The 11,393-nt window shown below is 40.9% G+C and overlaps 1 protein-coding gene across 1 annotated transcript; it reads left to right on the plus strand.

Annotated features, from left to right (window-relative positions):
- The first annotated feature begins 5,634 nt into the window (after positions 1–5,634).
- On the plus strand, positions 5,635–7,295 carry LOC122061677. Its single transcript, XM_042625092.1, has 3 exons — positions 5,635–6,384; positions 6,631–6,673; positions 6,724–7,295. Exons 1-3 carry the CDS (start codon positions 6,154–6,156, stop codon positions 7,131–7,133), a joined length of 684 nt encoding a protein of 227 aa, XP_042481026.1. The 5' UTR covers positions 5,635–6,153; the 3' UTR covers positions 7,134–7,295.
- The last annotated feature ends 4,098 nt before the right edge of the window (positions 7,296–11,393 follow it).

The raw sequence follows: 11,393 nt of genomic DNA on the forward strand, positions 1-11,393 counted from the left end.
AAAAAAAAAAAAAAAAAAGAAGAAAGAAAAAGAAAGAGAACCTTGTCAGAGTCGGAATCGACGGAGGAAGGAACACCGGTGCCCTGGTTCTCCCAAATGAAGAAGCAAACAACCAAAAGGAGTTTCACAAAGTGTGGTTTTCTACATTATGTAGACTCGATCCCATAGTTATCAAGTGTACACAATGACCCATAGTTGCAATGACAAAGTTATGCTTCAGTCAAACTTATTTTTAAGTGCGTGAATACTGTTAAAATCGCTTGAATGAAAATAATTTTATGAATATCAAAACAAAATATTTTTTTACCGGACTTTTGGTTTTTAGCAATGTTTTAACATGATAGAATTTATAAAATTTTCATAATTGAGAAAAACCCTTGCATTTAAAAGTTGAAAATCGTCCCTATAACCAAAATCCAGTTTTTGTTTTGGACTGGGGGGGTTGACTTTTTATCCTTTTGGAATTTGATTTTTAAACTATTTTTATTGGATTCAAATAGGGGGTATTTGCTTATTTATGAATAATATCTTAATCATTTACTTGAATGATATTTGGCATAAATAAGTGCCGAAACACAAGGCGACATGCAGTGCAACAAGGCGGCTGTCGCCTAGGCCCCAGGCAAACCACCTGGACGCCTAGTCGTCGCCTTGGCGACGCCTTGACAACTATAGCATTGCCTTATGTGAAACTCATAAAGCGCATGACTACCTTAGCCTACCAATACCACTTGAACACCTAGGCGATGCCTTAATAACTATAATTGATAAAAAAAAAAATCCCCCCAAAAAAAAGTATAAATCAGTATGAGAGGAAAAAAAAATGTGAACTTTTTGTTTTTTGTGAAATATTGTATAAAATAAACAATAATAATAATAAGAAAAATTTACAGCACCGCCCCTAGAAAATACCACTATTATAAGAACACCCCCTCTGTTTCACAAAATTAGACTTAGACCCCTTATCGTCAGTCACTGTTAAGTAAAGAGTTAAAATGGCCGTTATACCCTGTGTTGGTGTATGATGTCTTGTATTCCGTCGCAGTTTAATCCAAGGAGTACTGGTGCAACACCTAGATAGGCAGCACGGCGGTCCCGTAAAATCCGTGTGCATTGTTTGTTTTATTTTTCCATTATCTTCTGCATCGTTTTAGGGTTGCGTTTCTACAAATTGGTATCAGAGCTCTAGGTTTCCGTTTTCTAGGGTTTACTATCACGATGGGAGGGAAGGGATCGAATGTCAAGTATGACATCGAGAAGTTTAATGGGAAGAACAATTTCACCCTCTGGCGTCAAAGGATGAAGGATCTTCTGATGCAGCAGGGTTTGGCGAAAACGTTGTTGGGGAAGTCGAAGAAATCTGCAAAAATTACTGACGAAGATTGGGAAGAGATGGAGGAAAAGGCGGTAAGTGCTATTCGATTAAATATTTCTGATGATGCCCTACAATATGTTGTGGGTATCGAATCTGCACCGCAGTTATGGGCGAAACTTGAAAGCATCTACATGACGAAATCCTTAATGAACAAGTTGTTCGTGAAGAAGCAATTGTATTTTCTATAGATGGAGGAAGGTACGGATCTATTAGAGCATCTTAACATGTTCAATCAGATCGTAAGTAAACTTGCAAACCTGGAGGTTAAGATCGAGGATGAAGACAAGGCGTTACTATTGCTGTCGTCGCTCCCAGAATCATATGATCACCTAGTAACAACTCTCTTGTACGGGAAGGAGACCCTTGAGATGGATGAAGTCGCAGCTGCCCTCATGTCCAATGATACAAGGAAGAAGGCCAGTAGTACGAAATCTCAAGGAGAAGGTTTTTTCGGAGGTGACAAGGAGCAGGAAAGAGGGAGATCAAATCAGAAGGGATCTGAGAAGAGTCGATCAAAATCAAAAGGGGCAAAGACAAAGGTCTCTTGTTACTATTGCAAGAAGGAAGGTCATCTGAAGAGAGAGTGCTTGAAGAGGAAGGCGGACTTCAAAAAGAAAGGGGTAGATAAGGCATCTGAGGAAGCTAGCGTGGCTGACAGTTCAGATGGAGATGATGGAGATGTACTCTCTATATCATCAGGTAAGAATCAACTTTCTGATTATTGGAGTTTAGATTCTGGATGTTCATATCACATGTGTCCACATAAGGATTGGTTTGATACATATCAACCATATAATGGTGGGTCTGTCCTAATGGGGAATGATGCCGTATGTAAGACCATTGGGATAGGCACTATCAAACTCAAGATGTTTGATGGGATAGTAAGAACCTTAGCAGATGTGAGACATGTACCAGAATTAAGGAAAAACTTAATATCTTTGGGGGCACTTGACTCAAATGGCTGCAAGTACATAGTAGAAGGTGGAGTTCTCAAAGTTATTAAGGGTGTAATGGTTGTCATGAAGGGACAGCTAGCAGGAAACCTATACAGACTCATAGGGAGCACAGTTATAGGTGGAGCATCTGTGACTACAGATGCAGTATTTGATACAGATGATACCTATCTGTGGCATATGCGGTTAGGGCATATGGGAGGAAGAGGATTGATGGAGCTTCATAAAAGGAAAATGTTGAAGGGAGTAAAAACTTGTAAACTGAACTTCTGCAAGTATTGTGTGTTCGGAAAACAATGCAATGTTAGTTTCAAAACTGCAAAACATAAGAGTAAAGGGGTGCTTGATTATGTACACAGCGATGTATGGGGTCCTTCAACAACAAAATCTAAAGGTGGGGCAGAATACTTCGTGACCTTTGTTGATGATTACTCAAGGAAAGTCTGGATCTACTTCATGAAGCATAAAAGTGAGGTGTTCACTAAATTTAAGGAATGGAAGGTTGAGGTAGAAAGGAAGACAGGAAAGAAAATTAAATACTTGAGAACAGATAATGGAGGAGAGTACACATACAAGCCGTTTCTAGAATTGTGCAAAGCTGAAGGGATTACACGTCACTTCACGGTTCCAAAGACACCATAGCAAAATGGTGTAGCTGAAAGGATGAACAGAACACTTATAGAAAGAGCTCGGAGTATGAGGCTGAATGCAGGGTTGAACAAGAGATTTTGGGCAGAAGCAGTGAACATGGCATGTTTTCTCATCAATAGGTCTCCATCAAAGGCGATTGATTGTAAAATTCATGAAGAGGTATGGACAAGAAAACCAGTAGATTATTCTATTCTAAAAATATTTGGTTGTCCAGCCTATGCGCATGTTGAGAGTGAGCAGCGTTCCAAGTTAGACTCAAAGTTTAAGCAATGTATCTTTCTTGGTTTTAAGAAAGGTGTAAAGGGATTCAAGTTGTGGGATCCAAGTTCACAGAAAGTTGTGGTTAGCAGAGACGTTGTGTTTGATGAGTCTCATATAGTGAAGTCAAATTACAATTCACAAGTAGTTGATGAAAATAAAGAAGGTTTTACTGTGCAGGTGGAGTTAGGTGAGTTAGAAACAACAAGAGAGAATGAGTCATCAAGTGACTTACCAGGACAACAAGAGGCAGTAGAAGTTCCCTATACTGTGGCAAAGGGTAAAGGGAAGCGTACTCACAAAGCACCTATGAGATACGGGTTTGAGGACATGGTTGCCTATGCCCTCACTGTAGGTACAGGTGATCCATCTTCCTACCATGATGCTTTGAGTGATGCACAACATGATAAATGGATGACAGCTATGATGGAGGAAATAGAATCTCTACAGAAGAACAAGACTTGGGAGATTGTGGAAAAACCCAAGGAAAGAAAAATCATTGGGTGTAAATGGGTCTTTCGTAAGAAAGAGGCAGCATCTGAGACGGAGCGTGAAAGGTATAAGGCCAGACTTGTAGCCAAGGGCTATGCACAGAAGGAGGGGATAGACTACAATGAAATATTTTCTCCGGTGGTGAAACACACTTCGATCAGGGTACTACTTGCTTTGGTGGCCATGTATGATTTAGAGCTTGAACAACTTGATGTGAAAACTGCATTTCTTCATGGTGACTTGGAGGAACAGATTTATATGGAGCAGCCTGAAGGTTTAAGGGTCAGGGAAAGGAAGACTATGTTTGTCTGCTTAAGAGGTCGCTTTATGGCCTTAAGCAATCTCCTAGGCAGTGGTACAAGTGCTTTGATTCCCACATGATGAAGATTGGCTACACAAGAAGTGAGTATGATAGTTGTGTTTATTATAAAGTGTCAAGTGATAATTCCATTATTTTGTTGATGCTTTATGTTGATGACATGCTCATTGCTGCAAAGAACAAACATATAGTCTCTTTGAAGTCTTTGTTAAGTGCTGAATTTGAGATGAAGGATCTTGGTGCAGCTAAGAAGATCCTTGGCATGGAAATCCTTAGAGATAGAAATGCAGGTAAACTTTGGGTAACTCAGAAGAGGTATATTGAAATGGTGCTAGAGCGTTTCAATATGGAAAAGGCTAAGCCGGTTAGCACTCCGTTAGCTGGCTACTTCAAGTTATCTGAAAGGGAATGCCCTACAACACATGAGGAGGTGGAGCAGATGTCTCAAGTCCCTTATGCTAGCGCAGTTGGGAGTCTCATGTATGCTATGGTTTGTAGCAGGCCGGATTTGTCTCATGCAGTTAGTGTTGTTAGCTGATACATGAGTAATCCAGGGAAGGAGCATTGGAATGCAATTAAGTGGATCTTCAGATATTTGAGCAAGACTAAAGATATAGGTGTTATGTTCAGTGGCAAGGGAAGTTCTATAGAATTGGCAGGTTATGTTGATTCTGACTATGCTGGTGATATAGACAAGAGGAGGTCTACTACAGGGTATGTGTTTACATTGGCTGGTTGACCTATATTATGGAGGGCGATGCTTCAGTCTACAATTGCATTGTCCACTACAGAGGCAGAGTATATGGCAGCAGTTGAGGCTGCCAAGGAAGGAGTCTGGTTGGCTGGACTGGTTCGTGAGTTGGGATTGGAGCAAGGAGGTACAATGTTACATTGTGACAGTCAGAGTGCTATACATCTTGCAAAGAATTAGGTGTTTCATGCAAGGACAAAGCATATTGATGTGAGATTTCACAAGATCATGGAGCTTGTGTCAGAAGGCTGTATTCACTTGAGAAAAATTCATACAGATCTCAATCCTGCAGATATGTTTACAAAGCCAGTTACTACAGAGAAGTTCGAGTCCTGTTTGGACTTGATTAATATTACTCATTGTTGAAGATGAGGGACGCACCAAACAGGTGCGGGTTTGTACCTCTAATGAGGTACAATGATGAAGACGTCTACAAGTTATCTTTACAGGAGGCTCGACAGAATTCAAGCCAAGGTGGAGATTGTTGGTGTATGATGTCTTGTATTCCGTCGCAGTTTAATCCAGGGAGTACTGGTGCAGCACATAGACAGGCAGGACGGCGGTCCCGCTAGCCAGTTAGCGGGCCGTGAGGGTTGCAAGGGGGCAGGAGGCCCCCCTGCATAGCGGGGGTGTAGGGGGGCTGCGCCTCCCGCTCGAATTTTTTATTTGAGGGCAATTGTGTACTTTTTGGATTAGGGTTTTTTCGCTATATATATTTGTAGCGAGGGTTTCTTTCTCTGTAATGCAAGCAATACTGGGAGGTGTGAGGACGAGCGCTGTAACCATGTTCTCCATTGATAGTGAAGCAGGATCTCATCTCACAGGGGACATAGGCAACCTTGCCGAACCTCGTAAAATCCGTGTGCATTGTTTGTTTTGTTTTTCCATTATTTTCTGCATCGTTTTAGGGTTGCGTTTCTACACCCTATTCATTAAAACTTATGTTTTAACCCAATTCCTCTTCACCCCTACCTATACTCACCTTCACCGAAAATGACAATGGGATGTCTCCAATCAGAGAATTTGAAGAACCCAATACCAATCGGTTCGGTATATGAAGTGGTGTCTCTGTATCTATTTCCTTCTTTTTGTTTCCCAATTTATCGATCGGGGAACGGTTTGATTTGTGATAAAGAGGAGAAGAAGAAGAAATTACAGCTAGGGTTTGTAATTGTCTTGTTATTTGTTCTTCGAATTTGTTATCAACATATAAAAAAGATGCCTATGGATGAAAGCTTGTTAGAAGACATCACACGGCGGCTCCTCGACGTGAAGAGACAAAGGAGTGAAGGAAGAAGACAACAGAGAATAAGGCGAAGAATAGGTCAGAAGAAATGGTCTCAGCTATTCGTTTATGGTTATGATTCCACCACTTTATTTCTGTGGAGTATTAGTGGAATCGAAGAAGATTGTGAACGCCCATTCTCTCCTTATCTTAGCCCTTTCAGTTTTATTCCTTCTCCCTCTCACCTTTTCTCTCATCTTCTTCTCCACTCTTCGACATGCCATCACTGAACCAGGACAAAATTCCGCTCAGACCCTACTCCGTTATAGCCTTGAACAACGATTGTTCATAAAAACCACGGTTTTGTCATAATCTATGCCCTCACAATCCTCACCTTATCTATCTGCGCCGCAGTAACCAGCACATGCAGCGTATACCATAGATTCTTCAGTTGGCTTGTGAAATTTGCATCGGCTATCAAATCTCTTTCAAATTCTTTTCTTCGTTTGTTTGTGACGTTTATCTGCTCTCAAATTATCGTCTTGGCCATCTCTTTTGCCGTTGGTGTCATCGTGTTTTTGGTGATTAAAGGGATTGAATCTTTAGGTTTCAGATCTCGCCATCTTTGCGTTACCTTTTCGCTGTGTACGTGATTGGCTTGGTGGCTTTGGGTTTTGGATTGTTTTATTTAGAGGTGAGTTGGGCTTTGGCTTCTGTGGTGGATGGTGGTGATGGTAGAGTTGGGTTGGGGACTGGAATCATTGAGGCAAAGTACTTATCTGGTGAAGGGCATGAGAGGGATTGCAGCTTCTCTATTGTTGTTCTTTGGCTTGGTTTTTGGGATTACAGTGTGGACTAACTGGGGATTCGCGGTGGCTCCGGGCGGTTTGAGAGATTGGATATTTGTTGCACTGATCGTTATTTCTTCTGCGTTGATAATGATGTGCGTGCTTCATAGTGTAGCTACGAATACAGTGTTGTCTATGTACTGTAAGGCTTTACATGGGGAGCTTGCAGGGCAGATTGCAGAGGAGTTCGCTCGGGAATATGTCAGTTTGCCCTTCGATGAAGAGAAGATTCCTCATATTGTTCATGTTGCCCAACCATGATTATTTAGTAAGTTTCCGGGCTCTGGTCCATTCCATGGTGGATTGAAGGAAGCTTGGAATTGGAATTGGAATTGGAAGGAACAGAGGAAGGAAGAAACAGAGTGGGTTTGGGTATTTTAGGTACTTCATATTTAGTAAGGGCATTTTGTTATTTAAAATAAAATATAGTAGTTGACATCAGCACATAAGATATATTCCTTAACAGTGACTGACGGTAGGAAGTCTAAGTCTAATTTGGTGAAACAGAGGGCGTGTTCTTATAATAGTGGCATTCTCTAGGGGGTGGCACTGTAAATTTCCCTAATAATAAATGTGTAAAAAATATTAATATTAATTAAATAATATTAAAAAATTACTAACTTTTCTCTCATTTGTATATAGCATTATATAATCTCCTCAATAAGTTCATTGCCATGATTTTGGAGAACGGATTTAAGGGTGTTGTTGATGGGCTGGTCAGCGAGAACCAAGGTGCTTTTATTAGAGCCTAAAGCGTCAATGACAACATTTTACTTTGCAATGAGCTAGTAAGAGGTTTTGATAAAAAAAAAAAAAAAAAAAAATCTCTGACGACTATGATGAAGCTTGACATCCACAAGGCATATGATTCTATGAGGTGGGTTTTCCTTAGAAAGGTGATGACTTGGATATGCTTACACTTCTGTTTGTGTAGTGGGTGATACAATGTGCCTCTATGGTCCATTTCTCTATTCTGGTCAATGAGAGCCCAATGGGATTCTTTGTAGTTCGGATGGGACTCAGTCAGGGATACTTCCTCTCCGCCCTTTATTGTCACCTCATTGCAGAAGACTTTTCTGAGCTAATCCATATTTAGGTAGACCATAAAAGGATTGAGATGTTCCCCAGATGTAGAGGTATCTAACTATCCCATCTGGCTTTTGTTGATGATCTTCTAGTGACTCCTCCTTGGGTGCTATAGATGGATTCCTTCTTCCCTTTGCAGCTATGCCATGCCTTCAAATTAATAGACAAAAATCCTTGATCTTCTTGGTAGGTATTTCTAAAAGTGAACAATGAGCGTTTGAGGTCTATTTCAGGCTTCAAAGAGGGGCACCTCCTAGTTAACTACCTAGATCTTTCTTTTTTCTCAACAAGGCTCTCAATTCATCATTGCACTCCTAATCTAGATAATCTAAGGAAAAAGTTTTAGTTATGGAAATTCAAGCTTCTTTCCTATGCTGGTCGTTTGAGCTAGTGAGATCGATGATGCATTGTTCCTATTTGTATTAGACTATGGTGTTTGGCATGTCTCTATCAAATTATCAACTATTTAGAAAGTAAATCCTTGATGACCGCCTTTCTGTGAAAGGTCACTAACAACGATAAATTCCTCCACAACATGGGTTAGGCATCTATGTGTCTACCAAAGAAGGAAGGTGGATTGGGGCTGAGAAGAATTAAGGAGGTCATCCTTACAAGGATCCTCAAATTGGTGTGGAAGGTGACTTCAAGGAGTGAAGGCATGTGTGTTAAGTGGATTTACTCTCAATTCCCCAGAAAGGACTTCATTTAGATTGCTTTGTGTCCTTGGAGGCTGAGTATTCATTATAATTACTTGGCTATACAAGTAATCATGTGAAAGATTGATGATGGCACCTCTATCCTTCTCTAGTTGGATACTGGTAACCTTAGGTTGACTTGAGCTCTACTTATGGTGACAGATTATGCTTGGATTTGGATCTGGATAGGATGGCCATAGTGTTTTCTATTATCTGGGAGGGTAGTTGGAGATGTGAGCCTGTTCCTTACCTATGTTCATGGAGGCTAGGGGAGCTCTTCACAAAATCCTCCGAAGGCCGGCTGGGAGTGGGGGATCCTGTTGTATGTATGGTCTCCGATTCGTGTTGGTTTTCATCTTTTTCAGCGTGGAATTTGGTTCAGACTAGGGCTCATATTGTCCCTGAGCATACAGTTGTCTTATTTAAACATCAAATCCCTTGCCATAGTTTTATTACTTGGAGAGCGCTTAGCATGTCGCTCCCCACTCAAGGCTTCCATAATCGGAAGCAAATATGCTCTATCTCTTCATATTGCTTATGTTGGAGTGTAGTGGAAGACATTAATCATTTGTTCTTCTTATACCTCTTCTCCAAACGTATCTGGGAAGAATCCTCTCCAAATGCTGGTTGACCAGGAGGAGAGTTCTTGGGTTGGAGACAATGGAATTGGTTGAAGAGGCTATTTGGTGGATCCTTTATCTTCGATACAATGGCCATGCTTGCTTTTTACCATAGTTGTCAAGGTGACCCAAGGTGGTAGAAGGATGCATAAGCGGTGAGGTGACAAGGCGCCCAAGTGCTATTTTTTAGTTCCCCTCTTTTCTAACATTATTTAGTATGCTATATATACCTTCTATCATAAAAAATCAAAATTATGCCACATGAAGTCATAAAGTCATCAAAACCAACATTAAGTCACATCAAGTCATCAAAAATCAAAATTTAGAGAAATAATCTTATTTTCTAATAAAGTGGACTAGTCAAATAATTTGGTTTTTACAAGAGATTTTTCGTATTAGGTAGAGCACAAAACCAATTTTCCAACAAATCCAATTGAGCGGTCCCTGATGGCCGGCCCTTCGGTTGGGGCTCCACCCATACTGAAAATTCCTCCCTCCTGCTATTCCTTCATCTCCGACCCCTCCACCTTTATCCTCGCCTCTTGATGTTCCCTGGAATTCTCATTTCAAGGGTTGGTTCTGCATTTTGTCCGACAACCTGTCTCTGCATTTTGTCCCTCCTACCATTCTTGGGGATTCTCATGTTGCTGTATGCCCCAAGGGCCTTCTGGATTCTGAAGCCAACCAATGGCAGAATTCCCTCATTGGTCATTTCTTGGAGAAGAGACCGCCATTTCACCTAGTCAAGCTCTCGCTCTTGAAGCAATGGTGCCTAGTATGCACAATCGACACTTTCCTCCTGGATCATGGCTTCTTCTTGTTCCGGTTCTCTGAGGAACAGGATAGGTTGAGAATTCTGGAAGGAGGTATTTGGTCGGTGGGGAGAAGTGCAATGTTCCTCAGACCTTGGCACCGCCATATCCTTCTTAATCAAGTGGATATCTCTTCCATCCCCATCTGGATCTCCCTCCCGGGTTTACCTCTGCACTTCTGGTGCTCTAAGGGTCTGAGTGCTATAGGATCTGTCCTTGGAACTCCGGTGTGCTCCGATCCCAGAACTTGTAAGAAGGACCGCATTGCTTTCGCGCATATCTGTGTTGAGGTTGATGCCTCAGACGTCCTGCCCTCCTCCATCTCTGTCCAGGATGGAGAGGATCTCTCTTTCCAGCAGCAGGTCCTCTATGAATGGAAAACCCCCTAATGTATTCTCTGCAAAGTGTTCGGCCATGATACGAAGTCTTGTTCATTGACAGCTTCTCCGAACTGATGCAGTTGCACGATGGACTTAGGAAAAAAAAAATCTTTTGATTTGATATTCTTTTATTTTAGAAACAATTTCTTTGAAATTAGTTAGTTTCTAATTTTAGATTAGTTTCTATTTTAAGTTAGTTGCTATTAATTTTTTGATTTTTTTCTTTATATTGGACATGTAATTGATGGAGAAAGTTCAGTTTTAGATTTTGAAGAATAGAAATTTTGATTAAGAGTTTTGGTATGAGAACCATGGCTGCTGATTCCCCTTTCTTCTTTCTCTGAATTTTTCCCATCTCTTCTCTCCTTTTTTTTAAATTCTGGTTTTTCTTCCCTACCCTTTTTCTGGCGATCGTTGCTGTCTCCTTGAAGCTGATCGATCTCCCTTATGCATGGGTTTTTTGGACTGAGATTTTGAATGAAGGTAACTCTTTCCTAGGCGATACAAATCCTAGGTCATCTCTTTCGAGGCTTGGTTCTGTTGTGAAGAAACTCAACCCAGAATCAGACCTGAATTTACCATCGCCAGATCCAACTGCAGGTGCTTCCCACGTCACTCCAGCCTGCTGATCTGAGCAGCCACCTTGTGAGTTTGGTACGCCTTCTCCTTAGGAGTCTACATTTGAAGTCCCAAGATCAAGGATTAAAGTATCGGTATCGGTTGCTGTATCGGTCGGCCAAAATTAAGATACGTATCGGAGAGTATCGTATCGTATCGGAGATACACTAAGATATGCTAAAGATACACACATAAATGGATAGGAAACATTTTTTTAAACACTTTTGCATAAAGAATTTGTTAAAAAAAACTATTGATAACATGTATTATGCATAAACACTAAATTGAGGTTATCGTACTAAGAATTCAA

This window comes from Macadamia integrifolia, chromosome 14, assembly GCF_013358625.1.
Source record: "Macadamia integrifolia cultivar HAES 741 chromosome 14, SCU_Mint_v3, whole genome shotgun sequence".
Classification (NCBI taxonomy): Eukaryota; Viridiplantae; Streptophyta; class Magnoliopsida; order Proteales; family Proteaceae; genus Macadamia; species Macadamia integrifolia.

Excerpts from the sequence above, each read along its gene's own strand:
- LOC122061677 (XM_042625092.1), top strand. The coding sequence starts at position 6,154 with ATGGTTATGATTCCACCACTTTATTTCTGTGGAGTATTAGTGGAATCG. Across the intron at positions 6,385-6,630 it reads GATTGTTCATAAAAACCACG|GTTTCAGATCTCGCCATCTT; the intron begins GTTTTGTCATAA and ends TTGAATCTTTAG. Across the intron at positions 6,674-6,723 it reads GTTACCTTTTCGCTGTGTAC|TTGGGCTTTGGCTTCTGTGG; the intron begins GTGATTGGCTTG and ends TTTAGAGGTGAG.